This window comes from Nothobranchius furzeri, chromosome 14, assembly GCF_043380555.1.
Source record: "Nothobranchius furzeri strain GRZ-AD chromosome 14, NfurGRZ-RIMD1, whole genome shotgun sequence".
In the NCBI taxonomy this organism is placed as follows: domain Eukaryota; kingdom Metazoa; phylum Chordata; class Actinopteri; order Cyprinodontiformes; family Nothobranchiidae; genus Nothobranchius; species Nothobranchius furzeri.
Window position 1 is genome coordinate 64,012,726 of NC_091754.1, and position 19,389 is coordinate 64,032,114.

A 19,389-nucleotide genomic window follows, 5' to 3' on the forward strand; every position below is an offset into this window, starting at 1 on the left:
GCTCATGCTGACTCAGCTAGGAGGGGGTGTAAGAACAAAAAGAGAGAGGTAGGATTAAGTGGCTAAGACTGGAAGTGAGGGAACAGTTATAAATGACATCAGCCCACTAAAAACTGTTATCAGTTCTGTTTTTCAAAAGAAAGTTTTATGAAGAAGTTAGCAACACACTGAGTCATGTTGGTGTTTGCTGGATAAAATAAGAGCTCATGGTTTATTAGCAGTAAATTCTCTTTTCCTTTCTGCCTTGCCGTCGGCTCCTTCTAGCACAGCAGCTTGTAATTTGTTCTCCAGAGGCTGCTGATTGTTGCATCTGATTGTCCCAGCCAGACGAACCTACCAACGGAACGGTGGTGCGCACAAGTCCTGATGGCAGCAAGCAGTAAATAAATGATGAATTCCCTCTCCTCCTAAAGAGTGCAGTGTGGCGACACCAATCCATCCATCACTCACTCGCTGGAGGTTCCTCCCTTGCGGCTTTGAGAAGGGAACATGTAAAACGCTGCAGCTCAGTCAGAAGGGGTGTGATGATTTATGACTTCTCTGAATATTCACAAGGCGGCACGTTTTTATTCCTCTGTTTGTTTTCTTTTGCATCTCATAAATGTTTTCCAAATGAAACGATCTTTTCACTTTTATGACTGAACCCACAGAGCTCAGGCAGTGAGTTGCTCTTTTAACAACTCCATTCCACCTCTCGTCAGACATTTAAAATAATATCAACACATTTTCAGAAATGATGGAGGAAAATGTTTTGATCCAGTGATGCAAGATGATGTTTGATATGTCAGTGCTACTAAATCAATAAACCCGCACGTTCCTGTGAACTGACTGAGCTATGCTCATCTAGGCTGGTACCCTCTAGAGGCCATCTTGAATCAAGTGAACTCCAAGCGTTTTACACGTGGATCCAACCATTCTTTAAAGACCAAGTTCACTCTTTTCTTTCGACACCTTTGCAATGCCTCGTGAGTCAACCTCAAAGGACAAAAGCTCTGGCGCTCCTGTTTCTGAACCTAGAAGCGATCCAAAGCAGAGGGGACCAGACGACAGACAGTTCTGGTGTCTTCTGATGTTAGGAGGTCTCGTCTCTGATTGGCTAATGTTCAAGTTTTATCTCCACAAATAACACCAACCTGAAGGCCGTGTGGTGGAGGTGCTAATGCTAATGCTAATGCTCTTTGATCTCCTCTGGATGCTAAACCAACAACAGCCTTTCCTGTTGAAAGCCAAGCCGGATGAGTCCATGAATGCTATTTTACAGCGTGACGGAAATCTGGCTTTTCTAATCTGAGATGTTCCCCATCTCACAGCGGCTAACTCTGAAATAGGGCAGAGGACTGTTTCCACATTTAGCCTGCCTGTTAAACGCAGAGTGGCTGATCGCATTTCTCAATGATCTACGCAAGTTTTAAGCAAGGATCCCATGCAGCTCAACAAGCCAGTTAGGAATTACACAATTCTAGGCTATAATCTAGATTGCTGCTTTATGGCCACCATCTAGAATATTCTCCAGGCCTGGAGGTAATATTGAAATAAAATCCTTGTGAAAATATCTTGTGAACCACTGAATGAATGTTAAAGAAACACTACAAACAGCTGGAGAGGGTTGACCTCCACAGCTGAGGTTAACGTTTGAAGCCAACATTGTGAGTGATCAGTCTGGCCCCATCTCCAGCGGTCAACCGCCAATCGGGCGGGGCACACCCTGGACAGAGAGCCGGTCCATCGCAGGGCAACACACACACACACACGCACGCGCACACGCGCACACGCACACACACACACACACACACACCTAAAGACAGTTTAGACAGACCAGTCAACCTAACAGTCATGATTTGGACTGTGGGAGGAAGCCGGAGAACCCGGAGAGAACCCACGCATGCACAGGGAGAACATGCTAACTCCATGCAGGAAGATCCCAGGCTGGGAATCGAACCCAGGACCTTCTCGCTGCAAGGCAGCAGCTCTAACCACTGCACCACTGTGCAGCCCTATGAGAATCATTTAACCGTTTTTATTGTATATGAGTGCCTAGCATATGAGGCCAAAACACAGACCTCTGTGAATATTCGCAGCCTAACACGAGATGCCATCTGTCCTCTTTATGTCCCTGTTCCCGTCCACGCTGTCGTCACCCCGTCGTCTGTTCAAACCCTGCTGAGAAATGGTCTTTACAGCAGATTGACCAAAGCAATTCAGCAGCTGCAGCAACTGAATCCCATTTGCACCTTATCAGTGAGGGTGATGAAGGACTTGGCAGCGAGCCTCCGTTCTGTGGCCTCTACATCAGGCTTGCCCGGACCTCGGGGGCCCATCCAGCCTCGGTTATCGGCAGTCTGACAACAGGATTTCATCTGTTTGGGAATGAATGAGGGAGGTGGGACGGCCGACTCCTCTCTCTGCTCAGGGAGCGGACTTCAGTCACCCATATCGGTGAGGATGGATTACTCCTGAATTACTCCTCAACCCGTAAAGGAGCGGAAACTGAAGAGAGAGAAGCGAGTGGCGGGCTACATTTGAACAGCTGGAGGACATTTTTATTGTTCTATCATGACTTTTCTTTAAAACCGTCACCGCTGACCTCTTGTGTGATGATGATCCAGTGGTTCTGATAAAGAAAGACACGAAAAGCACCTTAAACCAATTCAGAGTGAGACGTGGTTGCATCACAACTTGTTCCTGACTCGTTACACACCTGGCTTGTTATCCACTTAGATGACTTGTCTCACGTCACATGACCTCATCTGCTGGGAGAATTCCATAATAAGTCATAAACGTTCATCCTCTACACGAGGACGAGCTGGCTGACCCAAGTCTGCTCCAAGCTGACAGAACCAGTCAAAGTGACGGCTCCACGTCTCTCATCCCGAACATCTCCTCGTTTCTTCCACAGGGCGAGTCGACGGGAGCTCCTCTTACCCCACAGAAGGAATCTCACTTTAAAAAAAGAACCGCAGTTCTTATCTTCGCTCTACACGAGTCGGCTTTAATAGCTTCTCTTCTGACCAAATTCATGCTGATGGCTCCACACATTCACTCTGAATGGCATGCAGATTCACAGCAACAAAAGCACTGAATTATGAAGTTGTTTTTCCCGTTCCATGAACAGAAGAATAGTTGATGGACTCGCGAAGTTAAGAGTGGCGAGTGGGGAAAGATGAATGCATAGCAGCTGCCTGGAAACCCAGATGTGTGAGTTATGCCTGAGTGAGCAGATGTAAACATTGTTCCTGCCTCTCCGTGTGTTGGACTCGGTCTTTTATCCACTTCTACCTTTTTTAGTCTCTTCATGTGATTTATTTTGTTCAGATTAGAAACAATCTCAGCATCAAGATGGCTGTTGGAAGTCCTTCAGATGTAAGGTTGCACCTTTATGTTAGTTAGTTGTTCACACGCTCCGGTTTACGGCCGGGCGTGTCACAGTGGTTGTAGTCCTTCCACAGGTGAAACTGGAAAAGCTAGAATATGGTGAAACGTTCATTTACTGCAGGAATTCTACTTACAGGGTAAACTAATGTGTGAGGTACACTCGTTCCATGCAGAGACGGACATTCAAGCCTTCGTTTGCTGTAACTGTGGTGAATTTGGCTCACAGCTCATTAAACCCCCACATTCACAATCACAGACCACCCAAAAGACCTGCAGAGGGTCCCGAGCCTTAGACAAAGTCAGTCTTGCATGACATTGTCATTTTTGAGTTTGACCAGTGTGTAGGTTTCAGTGGGTCATCTGCACAAACCAGACGACTAAGTAGGGTTCAGCTGTCACTTTTTCACCAAAGTCAAACATCATTCCAGGTCCTAGTCAACCTGGGAATGGAAGTACCGTAGCTGGGTGTGCGTCCCTGACCCAGGGGATACTGCTGGGGATAACTGACCACACAAACCTGACCCGTGGGTACACACTGACTGACCAAGCATCAAGTAGCTTCACCAGTAAAACTGTTGGTATCATTAAGGAAGAAACTGTTTACCTGTTGCCACTGCGTGGTAGGGTTAGGGTTAGGTATGGATGCAGCCCCAAAGGGATCTTCCTGAAAACACCACCTCGACTGGCTCTGCCCCTCCTAATGTCTGCAGAGTAACTTATGAGTTATTTAGCCTCTGCTGGAAATGGGCGCCAAAGATGATGAGAGGGGCCTTTTGGTAGTCCACTGTAACCCATAAAGAAAGAATTCAACTCGTTCTGGCTTTCGTAATCAGCAAAGCTTTGTGGAAAAGGGCAAGGATAAATTAAGAATTGCTTGATGAAATAAGATGGGTGACAAATGTCTGAAGTGCTTTAGATAAAATGTCAAGACCTGCAGGAGGAGAGAGAGAATTGTGCCTGAAACAAGACAGAAAAAGATCTCACATTTGATGAGGAGCGCTGTCTGTGTTGCAGCGGATAAAGTCAGAGTTGTGCTGAATAAACGGCGTCTGCTCTCAAGCCCATTGCTGGGTGCAGTGAGCGAGGGCTGGCCTGGCTAAAGTGCATCCAGAGAGCTGAGGGCTGGATGTGCAGCGGTGACATTTGGAGAGAACTGTAGTGGCTCTCTCCTCGGGGCCCTCGCTGAAGACAAAGTAGACCAGATCAACCCTAACCCACTTTGTCTGAAGTGATGGAGGCACTCTGCTTATATTTACTTTTTCCACACAGGTGTATGAACTTTAGCGATATTAGTTGTTCTTTCTGCATTAAAACTGCACAAGCTGAAGAATATCTCATATTACAGTCTGGATAAATAATATAATCAATCAAATTTTATTTCTAAAGCGCTTTTCAAACAAAGTGTGATTCAAAGTGCTTTACAAATGACCCCAGATTCCCATAACAGGTTAAAAACATTAACAAACATATGCAAGCACACGCACACACAAGTAAAAATTATATTTGGCAGAGTCCAGATGAGCCAAGTATGGTAACGCAGGGAAATATAGAGCCAATAAAACACGTCGCACTCATGTAAAAGCGTTTATTAAGGGTTTTTATGCTTTAAGCCTTCAAAAATAATTTTATTATCTTACTCAAAAATAAATATAGAAACAATTAGCATTTTCTGTGAGAAAGCTAGGCTATCTGTCAACATCTATGTCATGGCTTCATAAGCCGAACACTGCCTTTTAATCTCAGAGCTAGACTTCTCCACTTGGGACAGCGTGGTCCAAAAATCTGCTTCGCTCCTTAAATATGAGACTTCCTCATTTTAACTGTGCAAAACACACGAGATGAACAGCCACAGCGGCGTGTGAAGGGCGTCTCTTCCTCTCACTGACCTGGGCTGCTCCGCTGAGGTGAAACGGATCTAAGCTGCAAGGCAAAAACGGACTTGTTTGTTAATCTGCACCCCACCCCCACCTATGGCCAGGGTGCCTGCCTAGGGTGGTGCTGTGGGCATGTCCTACAAGAAGGAGACCCTGAGGCCAACCCCGGACATGCTGGTATCTCCAGGCTGGTTTGGGATCCCACTGGAGGAGCTAGTGGAGGTTGCTGGGGAGAGGGCAGTCCAGGCTTTTGTCCTTACAACCGTAACTCCTGCAAGCTCTAGGAAGTGAGAGGAAAGCTATGGAAAGTTTTGCGTTAGTCTGGATTCAGAATGATTCCAGTAAAATAAAAAATAACTAAATAATAAATAATAAAATAATAAAATAAAAGTGTAACTATGACCTTGGGTGGCTCTTTTTATGGTAATAAACTCAAAATTTAGAAAAGTCATAAAACATTTATGTGCAACAATTAAATAGCTTTAATACTACTATTGCACTTTGAATGGAATAGGCCAGAATGGACCGTTACGTCAGGATTAAGTACACGCTTATGGAGACAAGATGAACAGGAGAGCTGACATGCAGGAGAGACCGAGTCATCTTTCTTTTCCAGGTGATCATAAACGGCAGGCCTGAACGCTTACAGATGGCTCTGCTCTCGGACCGTAATAGTGTATTGATCAGGAAAAGTCATCCATTACTTTACTACAGCGTACAACGTCGGTGCAGGCTACAAGTACAGTGACCTGAAGTCACAGGAGATAGTTGAGGGCATCTAGTTAACTAAATGATTGTGTTTTTATGGACTCTGAATCAGTACTGAACATGGACTTTTAACAACAGACACTGTCATAAAGAAACAGGTCACTAGTCCAACTTCTGCCGTGAGAACTCATTTTGTACCAGTAACAGAAATACAATACTGTAAAAGGGTACTTGTCCCATTGTTAAAGTTACACAGAGCCGTGTCCTGCTCCTCCACCCTACTGGTTAAAGGTGGAATTACAACTGCCGTAAACAACACTGCGCCAGCCTGCTGTAGCTTGTGCTAGCAACGAGCTAACCCGAGCTACTGCTGCCCCCGTGTAGTGTAGACTGCACAGATGTTCAGTCCTGTTCTAGCTCTTTGCTTCGCCTCCAAAGACATTACTCTCGTACTTTTACTTCCAGGCTCCACCATGCTGCCAACAGAAAAAGCAAACGTTTTCTTCTTGTGCTTTTTATTGATGATCAGCAAACTAAAAATGCTAACCACTAGCATAATAGCAAACAGCTTTAACGCAAGTAAAACACGCCCCCAGGACACCTATCCGCTCCACAAAACTATCTAGTCCCGTGTTTGGCCGGTGGAAGGCTGCAGAGTGGCGTCAGATATGAAACTGGTCACGATTCCAACCCAACAATCTCTGAGATCAACGTTAAAGCTCTAGCCCAAAGTAAAAAAAATAATTTCAATCATAACTAAGCCTTTATTATCCGGAGGTAGGCCACTTCAGCAGAACCCCACATTAACATCAAATATAGGCCATTTACCGTTAATATGCTAAAATAATTCCAAAAGAAACACACCGAGAACAAAATATCCCACAACAAAACCACATGACTCAACAATACGATGGAGTAAGACTAACACTAAAACAACATCATGAAAGCAGTCAGGCATGGAGGTGGTAGTGTGCTGGTCTGCCTACATACATGAAGGCTTGGACTGTGCCAACCCAGTGCACTTGAGGATGACACGTCTAATGTAGTTAAGCTGTGGGTATGCATTCATTAGGTTGTTGCACCGCTGACAGTATAACAGTGTGGCCATTAACAAAGAGAACTGAACCTCACTCGAACAGAAGAGCTGCTGGAATAAAAAATAAACATGAAGACAAATGCCAGGGACAAGAAGATCTGATGTCTGAGTCAGAGTCCGCTCTCTCAGGGTATTCTTCCCTCCATCAGCATCATCAGTCAAAAGGAGTTTGGGAAGGAACGGCTGGATTTCAAAGTTGCCGACTAATCCGAGTGAGGAAAACTTAGATCCAGCCCCATTCACCTTCAGCCTGCCTCCCCTCCTGTTCGCTCATAGGGGCGATTCATTAGCGATGCAAAAACGGGAAAGGATGAATGGATACGCTGTCAGGTTTCCACCAGCCAAAGAGCGAGACCCTGCCAAAGCCACCAGGAACCGATCCCATCACGCATGGCGGCCTACTCTCCCCTCTGCAAGTCAGCCACATTCATCAAAGCGTGTTGCCTTCTCTCTGCTCTGCAGTCGTCGTCTATGCGCCATCCCTCCTCTGCATGCTTGCATTTCTCACCCCTCGACAAGATGAAAGAGAAGCAGAAGTAACTCCCATTGAAGAAAGTATGGAGGGGGCTATCGACATGTACGGTAGCCTCTAGAGAAACCAGTGTGTGTGTTTTAAAGCAGGTGAAGGTGTCATTAGCTGCAGCTGAACGGTGAGTGACGGCACGTTGTGTGTTCATTCACATCAACGTGTTTCCTTAAGGAGAGGAGAGGATGAAAGCCTCCTTGACAGTTTTATCCACTTCCCCATCTGCCTTTATCTGACGCCAGCATCTCTCAGCTCCCAGCTGCTTTCTGAAAACTCTCCAGTCGCCCTGTTCTCTCGCCAATCATCCCATTTCAGGCTGCTGCCGCACGTCAGGTCACATGTTCCAGCTCATATTTAAAACGATGCCTGTTTTGACAGATGACCTGTGGCTATTGGAAAATAATGTAAGGAAGGGTGGTGATGCTTCCTTAAATTAAACCCATTTTCCTCACCAGGCGACATGATGAGGAGGAAAGATGATTGCTACAGTACCGCATTTAGACTCTGCTCTTAATAATTTGACCATAAGGGTACTGATCACACATTAGTGTGTATGTTAATGTGTACGTAACCGACAGCGACTCCCACCGGTCCATGTCAACGCTTAATGTTTGTCACTATTCACTCTGAGCGACTTCTGCACCACATCCAGCGCATCTGTAGAGAACTACAGTCTTTTTGTACTGTACATATGTTCTAAGTTAGCACAGATAATGTTATGGAGATGATTAGGACCACGTCAAACTGAATTAAAAGAATCAGTCCTATAGAGTTCGGGACATTTCATGTAGTTGTTTTAAATATTTAGCTAACAAGAAAACAAGATGAGGTCTAATCATTAATGCAGAATAATGAATCGTCTCTTAGGTTTCCTGATGACCTCATCTCTAACGTTATTGCAGAACTGACTGGGTTTTTTCTACTGTTTTGCTCATTCTGATTGGCTGTGGCAGCCATCTTGAACCGACGTTACTGTCCAACAGGTGAACTGAATCCACCTGGAGGTTAATGAGATCATGTTCTTACAGTCACACAGCACCAGTGGCTATCGGCAGAGCTGTAAATAAAGATGTTGCACAGCTAGTCCTCGTCGCGTCGGGATGAACCTTCGCTAACAGCACGCTAGCGTTTAGCTTAACTATGTGTCGGTACGTTAGGCATGGTGGCTGGCACCATCCAACACAAGCATCCACTATTAAACACACACAAGCAAAATCATCCCCCCTGCCTTTAGCTGTTGTTGTGGCAGGAAATAAAGAGCTTTACGCTGAAGATGCCAACACCGAGGTCATCTCTCTCTCTCCGTGTTTCTTCCTCAGTCAGCATTTGTCACATGCAGGAGCAGGACTAAGGGTGAGGCTAGGGAGCTCCTGCTGTCCCCTCTCCTCCTCCTCACACTCCCTCCTCCCCTCCTCAGAGTTGATTGTTTTGCTGAAGAATGTCCCCCTGGCTGGTAATCAAAGGCAGCCCTTGTTTAAAGCCATGAGGTGGGGCAGTGATTGAGGTGTCCGTGGGAGGCTCGCTGCACTCGGTGCCCCAGCCCATAACTGCATATGAGACACTTCCCACAGAGCAGTTAGTGCTGCAACACACCGGCTCTAAATGTAATGACGGCAACGGTCATAAACTAAAGTGAAACTTGTATTTTTTTAATAGGCCGCTAAAATGACAACAATTACAACAGTTTTCATCCATCTGGTCATGTTATGAAAACAGAAGCTGCACTTTTTGCTTCTTTCTTATTAAATCTTTAAATCTTTGTGCATAAAACACAACCTGGTTGTGTTTCTTCAGTTGGAAAGAGCTGCAACAAAAGTCTTAATTAAAAAAGACGACCTGGCCGTTTCTCTGTTTGTGTCGGATTAAAGAACTTCCATCCTGATTACAGTGTCCAGGGTGGGAATCACCTGAGTACCGCGGTTCACCTGCAGCTGGGAAGTCAGGTAGCTGCCGCCCATGCCTGGCAGCGGGGACGGTGGAGCTGCAGGTATTCTATCCAGGCTCTAGTCAAAGACTTCAGAGTTTGTGTACAAACCATGAGAGCCGTAACTGGAGCTTGTTCAGACAGGCGAGAGAGATATGCTTAAAGAGCAGCACTGAAAAGGACTTGTCAGTCTGTTCTGGTGTTATTTTTCCCTCAAAGTTGCTTAAAGCAGCGATCTCCTCGGATATTTTTAGCTATGCTGAACCACAACACTTCAGTCTTTGATTCAATGAGTCAAGCGGCACTAAAAATAGCTCACGCTGTGCAGCAAAGGTACCGAGACGGTGTCAAGACCAGAAGGGATTTGAATGACAGGTTATTGTGAACTGGTGAGAGGCCCAGGTGCGTGGACATCTGCCCTTTCCACCAGTCACAGATTTATCTACCAGTCCACTCCCTCATTATCTTTAATCACCCCCCCCCCACACACACACACACCTCTCGTCAATAGAATTATGTTGAAGATGTTCTTAAACTGGGGCTGCACAGTGGAGCAGTGGTTAGAGCTGTTGCCTTGCAGCAAGAAGGTCCTGGGTTTAATTCCCAGCCTGGGATCTTTCTGCGTGGAGTTTGCATGTTCTCCCTGTGCACGTGTGGGTTCTCTCCGGGTTCTCCGGCTTCCTCCCACAGTCCAGAAACATGAATGTTAGGTTCAGTGGTCTGTCTAAATTGTCCTTAGGTGTGTGTTTGTCCTGGGTTGCCCTGCGATGGACTGGCTCTCTGTCCAGGGTGTACCCCGCCTGATTGCCCATTGACTGCTGGAGATGGGCACCAGCCCCCCCCCCACCCCCACCCCCCACCCCACCCCCACCCGTGACCCCACATGGACAAAGCGGGCTCTGACAGTGGATGGATGGATGGATGGATGGATGAATGGATGGATGGATGAATGGATGGATGGATGGATGTTCTCAAACTCCCGAATGGCCATTTGTACTTCTGAGGAGCTAAAATCCTGTAAAGCTTGTTTCGTCTATGAAATCAGATGTAAATAAACATTCTTACACAGGTTGTTCCTGTTTGCGTGGCGCTGACAGAGTTGGAGTCATGTTAAACATGTAAAAGTTGTAAATAATGAATGTTAGTCCAGGAACACTTCTCTCCTCTTTCTATAACCTAAACTTCAGCAGAGTCCATTAGCTGAAGAAAGCTTTGAGGTGCCTTTCAAAGAGCAGCGAAGCTGACTTCGCTCTTCTCCATGCACAACCCGAACGTTATCATTATGCATCCTAATGAGGGCTGGAACTGGATCAGAACCGGGGTCCCAACTGGAGCTCAGACTTTCCATCATGCTCGTCTGAACACAGAAACTGAAGGATAGGTGAACATCTAGAGCACTGATAGCTGACGTGTGACCACGTCTACACACCCGCTAGCTAGTCTGGGGCTGTCTGTGTTTCTTCTCCTAAGCCAAACAGCATTTTGTAAAAGGTCTAAGTTTTGTTCTTGAAGTTAACGAGTGTGTCAGTTCAAACAGAAAAAGGTGGAATACCAAGCCTGGTAACACATAACCTACGAAGGACCATTCACCCGATGTGAGCTGCTGGAGTCAAATCCAGGCCTGAACCCAACAATAAGGGCAGTGATGCCAGAGCCTGCTTCCCACACTGCAGATGGGTCTGGGCCAGATCTCTGGCTGCCACTGGCCACCTGCTGACAAGGTGCATGGCTACTTCTGGAAACGACAACACTGTTTGTATGAAGACGAGCCACGTGTTGACCAAATGTTGACAGCTCTATGTGGTCCAGAGCGGTCCAAGCCCAACGCAGACACATGGTAATCTTGTGCTGGCCCCAAACCTGGCCGTAACCCCTGGCAACCAGACTGGCTCCACCAGACGCTTGTACATGCATTGTTTTGGGACATTTAGTAAAACTGATGCTGACAGTTGTCTGAGATGCAAAACTGTACGGTCCAATCTTGACTGGATGTCCCAGCCTTTTGAGACATTTGACAACACAGTGTGAACGTGTAGGACTCATGATGTTAATGGGGCGACGGTGGCACAGGAGTTAAGTGCTCGCCCCGTAATCGGAAGGTTGCAGGTTCGAGCCCCGCTCAGTCTGCCGCTGTCGTTGTGTCCTTGGGCAAGTCACTTAACCCACGTTGCCTGCTGGTGGTGGTCGGAGGGACCGGTGGCGCCTGTGCTCGGCAGCCTCGCCTCTGTCAGTGCGCCCCAGGGCAGCTGTGGCTACATTGTAGCTCATCCCCACCAGTGTGTGAATGTGTGTGTGAATGGGTGAATGACTGATTGTGTTGTAAAGCGCCTTGGGGGGTTCCAGGACTCTAGAAGGTGCTATATCAAATACAGGCCGTTTACCATTTAATGAGACTATGCGCCCCATTTGGACCAATGAACAGTAAATATGTAATAAAGTTCAACAACCAAGGTCTTCTGAGGACATCAGACATCATTTCAAAGCCCCCCCCCCCCGTCAGCATATTCAGCTCTGTGCTCCACAGCCAGGTCCTTCCACTTCCCATCCCAGGGCCTGATGACAGCAAGTCAGGAAGGTGAAGTGAGTGATGTCCAACCCTCTGTCATATAAATGGTTAGGAATCACAGAAGGGAGTGGCAAAAACGAGTAGGAGGCCTGCGAGGGCAGGGGAAGGTACATAAAGAGACGGGTGGCCGGGGCAAGATAAGGAGTAATGTTTCATCACATCCTGGTGGCGTGGTATTATCACACGCTCCCACAAGCGCCCATAATTCTGCTTAGACAGGCAGGGAAACATCCCTTGGTCTTGTGTACTTTCTTGTTATGACATGAAAAAAGGCTGCAGTCACAGTTTCTGAGGCATTGTTTAAATGGTGATGGCGTGGAAAAACGGTCCTATTGGCTTCGAGTCTTTCCCCCAGGATCAATGAGGTCTACGTCTCTACAGTTGGATAAAACCACGGGAGTCAGGATCAGTAAACATGAAGTCATTTCAGAAGTCTCTCGGAATTAGGATTAAATTAGGATTAAATTAGCTTTTTGAACAAGTGAAGCTACAATGCAAAATGAAATAGTCCTTTTAAAACAAAAGCTGAAGGCACAGCTCCAAACTTTGGACCTGAAGGCCACCGTCACCGAGCCATTTGCTGGTTTGATTGGGTCCGTGAGGCCCTCATCAGGTGGGATGATGCGAAGCTGTGGCTGGTAGGGTTTCAGCTCTAATTTGCCCGTACCTCTCCCCTCAAAGAGAGACAGGCATAATTAACAGGGCCAAAACACCCACCACGGGCTGAGCGGAGTCATTTAGGGGAGCGACTCGGGAGGAACGGCAGCAAATGAAATGTAATTGCAAAGGGAGCAGAGGAGCTGGGCTGGCGTGTCGGAGGCGCTGGTGTGTGTGAGAGGGAAAGAATGAGAGAATGAATGAGCCAGACATGAGGGAATGGGGCAGTAAATGAAAAACACTGAAGTTAGATAGAGAATATGCACTTGAGAGAAGAGCAGCGAGAAGAATGACTGATGAGGGATCATGAGCGACAGGTGGAGATAAACAGCGAGCAGCCATTCCTTTAGGTGACAATGATGCACCACCCCTCACCGAAAACTCTGCTAGAATATGAATCCAAGTAGAGATGTGTTCAAAGACATCTGTAGAGCTGCACGTAGCTCCAGCTACAGCTCTGTTTCATCTCTACAGGTCTTGGGGTAGATGTGTGGAAGACTCACAGAAAAGATGGAACCAGAACGTCTCCCTTCGTGGCACGGACGCCGCGTTTAGTGGGATCAGTGAGGGTGCAGGCATCTGATGGGGGTCTTACATGTAAATCAGGGAACTGAGTAAAAGCCTCTGTGGACAGCCTGGTAAGCTGAGACCATAAATCCTGAAATAGGACTTTATTTGCAGCACATGAGCAGAGAAAGCCTCCGTCTCTAGAGGCTAGTCCACTCCGGAGCTGGTTTCAGCTCAATAAAGGCTACAACCAACGTTTAGGTGAAATGTTTAGAAAAAGGATTCTGTGGAGTTCTTATGGACATTTATCATGATTTATTAGCTAAAAGCAACTGTGTGTGATGCTTCCGCGTGGTTCTGCCATGCCTGTCATGGTTGTTTTCTCCTGTCTGCCAGTCCTCCTGTTGATCAGCTTCACCCAGTTCACCTGAGCCCCGCCTGACTGCCTCCTTGCTGCACCTGTGCGCTCATCTCCTTAAACAAAGCTCAGGCTCAGATCATCGACAGCCTTGTGCCAGTAGAGACTCCAGCGATATTTTCAACCAAGCCTTTTGACTTTTCACCACAGACTCAGTCCACAAATGCTACTAGTGCATAAAGGGCAGTTGCTTAGTTTCAAATGTTTAATACATGAAGTCTAGATTAAGTACATAAGTCAACAGATTTGGTTCACTATTTGGCAAGAAACCAGTAGGCTCAGACACTTTCTCACACTTAATTAATGCATAATAAACATTTATTAGCCATTTATAAGGGGAGCATTATTGTAACGTGGTACCCAATAAAGTTTATCTCTCACCAAATTGAATATTTACTAAGACATCACAAAGTAACCATAGACACACTACTTGGTGTGTGTGTGTGTGTGTGTGTGTGTGCGTGCGTGCGTGCGTGCGTGTGTGTGTGTGTGTGTGTGTGTGTGTGTGTGCGTGCGTGCGTGCGTGTGTGCGTGTGTGTGTGTGTGTGTGTGTGTGTGTGTGCGTGCGTGCGTGCGTGCGTGTGTGCGTGCGTGCGTGCGTGCGTGTGTGTGTGTGTGTGTGTGTGTGTGCGTGCGTGCGTGCGTGCGTGCGTGTGTGTGTGTGTGTGTGTGTGTGTGATAAAACTACAACAGTTATTAAATGTCCTGGTTATAAATCTTCTTTAGTTTTTCCTTCTTTTATTTAATAACTTTTATTTTTAAATCACAATCTTTTGTTATGTTTTCAACTTTTTGGGTGATTTGGCCTGAAAATCAAAGCTAATCATATAAAATCTAATAAAAACATCATTAAATCCTTTTTAAAAATCAGATTTTATATTTAAAAATCCTAAAAATATATTTTTACTAAGTAACAAGCTGTTATGGAAATTTTATATTTCATTGTTTTAATCCTATACTCAAATGTCCTGAAGCATTCACACACACACGCACACACACACACACGCACGCACACACACACACACACACACACACACACACACACACACTCTGACCAGACGTTCGGGCGTTTTTCCTCGTGCATGTGCCGCAGTTCTAACTGTGACGTGTCTGCTCATTGCCTCCTCCTCCTCTCCACTACAGGAAATGGGTTATTGATCAACATATTGATCAAATCCATGACACCAGTAATGCCTGCATCCATAATAACTTTAGCATTTGTTTAAACAACGTTTCTCTTTAGAGTTTAGTTTGATTTAACTGATATTATGAATCTGCCTGAAACTTTCAGCCGCTTCTGCAGACACCGACTTCTCTCCACTTTAATATTTTTCTTTTCATCTTGTTCTGATTTGGTAAGTCTTGTGTTTCATTTTTCATATTGTTCAGCAACACAGATGTGTTTATTTCATCAGGCCTTCATATTCCTAAACAATGAAAAGCCAAAAACAAAAGCTGAAGAAATGATTTTCTGGCTGCTAGACTCAGAAGAAAGTGTGTGTTTGAGTGTGTGTTTATAGAAAACCAAACCCGTCTCTTGATGCTGTCTGGTCACCTACAGACACCAAAGAAGCACTAAATTATTAAAGCCAGCAGACAGATTGCTACACATCACAGGAAATGACCCGTTTCAGCGTAGACTTGCTGCAGTTGACCTCCGATCCTTCACCACTCCACCTCCAGCGCCATTTGTTGTGTCCATTAGATTTTCATCTGTAATCGTCCATCATTACAGTCATTATCACTATTTATCACCGATGTCTGGAGCATTTACATTGGCCTTGACCCACTTGGTGCACTCAGCCCATCCACTCTTTCACCTGTCCCTCTCTGTTTCCCATCATCCCTCACCCTGTCACTCTGGGTTTACGGAGCACTGGATGAGACGTGACCTGGGGTCAACGCTGTTCCTGTCGCTCCCAGGTACGGCCAGCCCAAACAAATTGGGGTCACAGCAGAACTGAAGTGGTGTGAACACACACACACACACACACACACACACACACACACACACACACACACACACACACACACACACACACACACACACACACACACACACACAAAGGCAGAGCCTAGCTCTGACAGCGGCGTGTAGATCGCAGCGATAGCGTCTTCTCGCGCTTTATGGCATCTAGCATGCGGTACAGTAAGAGCTGCTCTTTAAGGCGTGACTGCAGCGACGTGCTGAGTGGTGCAGGGAAGCAGCTGTAGTCCTGGATGGTAATTAACAGAAACCCCACCATGAAAATGGCTGAAAGAGAGAGTAGGTAGAGGAAGCACGGGGTCAACAACACAATTAGAGACCCGTTAAATGCAGTTTTAAACGTCTGCCGTCTCCTAATTGCCATTTCAATTTGTCATTAGTGGTGGGTTTAAATGACCTTTAGGCCTAATATATGAAAGCTATAAACAGCAGGTAGGATGTTAACTGGGAGTAGGAAGACGTGTCTGTGTGTAATTAGTCATTTTCTAGTCTGAACTCTTCTTAATGACCCTTGGAAGCTGAACCGGAGACTAGATCTAAAAGTCGTCTGAAGCCAATAAGTTCATTCTCAGAGCATTCACGAGTTCACTTTAACATTTTGTAAAACAGCTTGAAATATCGTTTTTATTTCCTTTTTCGTGTTCTCATCCACAAAGACGTTCAGAACGGGACCTTTCCTCCTGCTCATGCCACAAAGGTGACGGGCTGTGATGTTGTCTGTGTGTGCATTCTAGCAGAATATCCCATCAAACACTTTAATGACACACTTCCCCGTTGGAGTGAAGCCAGGTTAGGAAGGCTTTCCCAGGTTTCATACAGGTGAAAGTTGAAAAATCTGAATTTAGATGTAGAATATGGTGCAAAGGTTCATGTAAACATATATCCAGCAATGACTAAAAAACCAGCCTGTCAGTGTCTCCGCTACCCTGGAGGTGCAGAAAGGGTTGGATGACGTTCTCTCCTCGAGTCCTACCTCTGTAACGCATACCTGTGTGATTAGCTGCACATGCTAATCACACAAACACACTTTGCCAGTTGTTAGCAGCGCCAAAAGCTCAAAGGTAAACATTCAAATGAAAGACTCTTGTGTTTGCAAAGCGACATGAGCGAGTGAGGATGGGGGCATAAAAGAGGAAGGCTGAGGAAAGAAGAAGTGTGTAATGCCACTTAAAGTTAAGTTTGCTAAAGAAAGGACTCCATCATCATAACGGTAGCAGTGCTAGGCTTTAGCGCTCAGCATACAGCAGGTATGATTCACCTTTCTCGGAGAGAAACTAACCAGTTAGGATCGGCCCGTGCACACCTGCACTCACAGCTGATGGAAGCCCCACACTCAAACCCTCAGACAATATTATGAACGATTGAATGTTCTAGACTCAAGGTGTCACACTGTAATCAGCCAATGAACACCTGCAAAGGCTTCCTGAGCCTTTAGATGGTCTCTCAGTCTAGTTTTGATCACTGAAATTAACAGAGCATTTTTCAAGTTGCACCCGTGCCTCAGAAAGCTAAAGGGCAGTCAGTTGCTCAGATATTGAGCCAATAATTGGTTTTGTATTACTGAATTTAAAAGAATGATCGATCGCGTGAGATGTTCAGTAAAACGTTGACATGAACTGTCCGACTGTTGGCAAAAACATCTCATAAACATCTCAAAGGACTTCAGACAACTTTCGTAAAGTCTTCTTGGATATAAATATCCACCTGAAACAGATCATTCAAGATGGCCGACAAAACTAAATCACCCTTAGAGAACACACGAATGGCTTGGTTTACTCGTGAACATCTCATAAACCATTAGAAAAGGTTTAACGGCGGTCTTGGAACAGTCTCATTGGATGTACCCCTAAAACCAGTTAGCATCATCAAAGATGGCAGCCACAGCTATCAGCCTCAGCACTCACAAAGCTGGTAGGAGAGTCGTTCACAACCATTCTCTAACGCAGTCACCAGCATTTGGCCCAAACTCCATCATTTCTCTGCATAAATGATCTCAATATAAAAGCTGCTAACCCCAACCCCAACAGCCTTGTGCGTTGCTGTTCAGGTTCTCGTGGGGCACAAACGTGAGTCTGAGACAGAAGAGGCTTTACATCCTCCACAGGTACAAGCTCTTACTATGTGCAGCTCCAGGTAGTCTCCCAGTCCCTTGGCACTCTCCACTCTGACCAGAATGGCTTCCTTCAGCTGTGTGCTGAAGCCCACCGCCAGCCGGTCTGCCCGCGTGCTCGGCCGGTCATTGGGTGGCCAGGTGTATGTGATGAGGGCTCCGCCCCGCCCGAAGATGTAGGTGGTCCCAGCTGCAAAACACAAGCAGACATCGCTCCGTCATGAGGTGGAAACAGGGACGACATGAGCTCAGGGCTAGAATACAGAAAACGGACTACAAGGTTGTATAATAACAGTTATTTGTGGGAATGAGAAACTTTTTGTCAGAGTTTCAGAAAGAGTTTTCTTTTGTGAATGTTTTGTTGTTGTTTCTGCAAATAATCGGCTTACTGTCGAATCAAAGCTGCCGTTCATCTCTCTAAGAGAACTAAAGTTAAATAACCACCAGGCTTTATGATCTTGTTAGGTGTAGAAAAAGGAATCATTAAATATGAGCAGCCATGTTGGTGGCCATCTAAACGACGGCTCTGGTCTTAGCTCTCCACTGACTCTTGCATTCCTGCGAGGTGTTATTTGACCAGAACCAGAGCTGTTCCAGGTGCCTACAGTTGCATTTAAAGCAGGACACAGGCTCGGTGCTGGCTACGCCATCAGAGTAACTGGCTGCTGCTCAACAACAACCCCCACCCAGGAAAAGCTGCCTTCAGATCTCTCCATCAAAGGGACCTGGTATCAGCAGTACTGGGGAAGTTAGCTTAAGGAATAAATTGGGTAAAAAAAAAAAAAAAGAAACAAAAAAAAAAACCCACCTGCCTCATTAAAGGAACAATTTCATGTCTAAACTGTAACAGGGATTAGGGCTCGGCTCCCGAGGACCTGCAGGTAAATGGGAAACGAGTGCTGTTGGCTGTGATTAGCATAGAGTAATGAAAGCACAGCAAACCGCCCCCAGCCCTGCAGGCTTCTCCACCCCTGCACGTACCCAGGCTGGATGGAGAGATATTAATGCGTGCACAGCGTGTAGCTATATGAATACAGAAGTGAACATGGGACTCAGACACATTTCTATGCAACACCGAAGCCGCAGTCAGCAACACAACACACCAACAAAGTTTCAGTCACTCTGGTTTGAGGAGGAACGATTATTTCCCAGAGGCCTTTGCCCGGTAAACATCAGCACCGACTCAAGCTCACGCTGGGATTGAATTAATTGGCCAAGCTGGTCGACCACCAACGAGAGCTCTTCAGCAGCTGTCAGACGTCCCGTTATCCGGGGCAGAAATGATGCTTAGATGTTCAAACTTCATTTTGAGGAGTGTTGTTTTCAGGGGGAATGATCGTATCGCAGCATCCTGAGCTAACACCTCGCTCTAGAAAACCAGTGTGTTGTCCATGTGGTCAGCTGCAGGTTCTACTTTCTCTTTAAAGTTTTGCTTTTGGAGCTCAAGTGTCTTTGTTGGTCATCTCAGTTCACGGTGATGCTTCTGTGTCATGGTAGGAAAGAGTCTGGGTGGCTCCTGGGTCCTTCCTGAACACCCTAAGCTCCTTCAGGGGGTCACTTTGGGTCTTCTTCCAGAGGCTGAGTAACTGTTACCTTCACACAAGTTTCTGAACTGATGTTGTACGATGTAGACCCAAGGAAACT

General features: G+C 46.1%; 1 protein-coding gene across 9 annotated transcripts in view; it reads right to left on the bottom strand.

Moving 5' to 3' along the window:
* The window catches only part of nrxn2b (neurexin 2b), a 970,727-nt gene that overhangs the window by 151,073 nt on the left and 800,265 nt on the right, over nucleotides 1-19,389 (bottom strand). For all 9 annotated transcript variants that reach the window (XM_070544341.1, XM_070544340.1, XM_070544338.1 and 6 more), the window contains one exon: nucleotides 17,754-17,935. In XM_070544341.1, coding sequence (XP_070400442.1) covers nucleotides 17,754-17,935 — 182 coding nt within the window. The remainder of the gene's footprint in view (nucleotides 1-17,753; nucleotides 17,936-19,389) is intronic.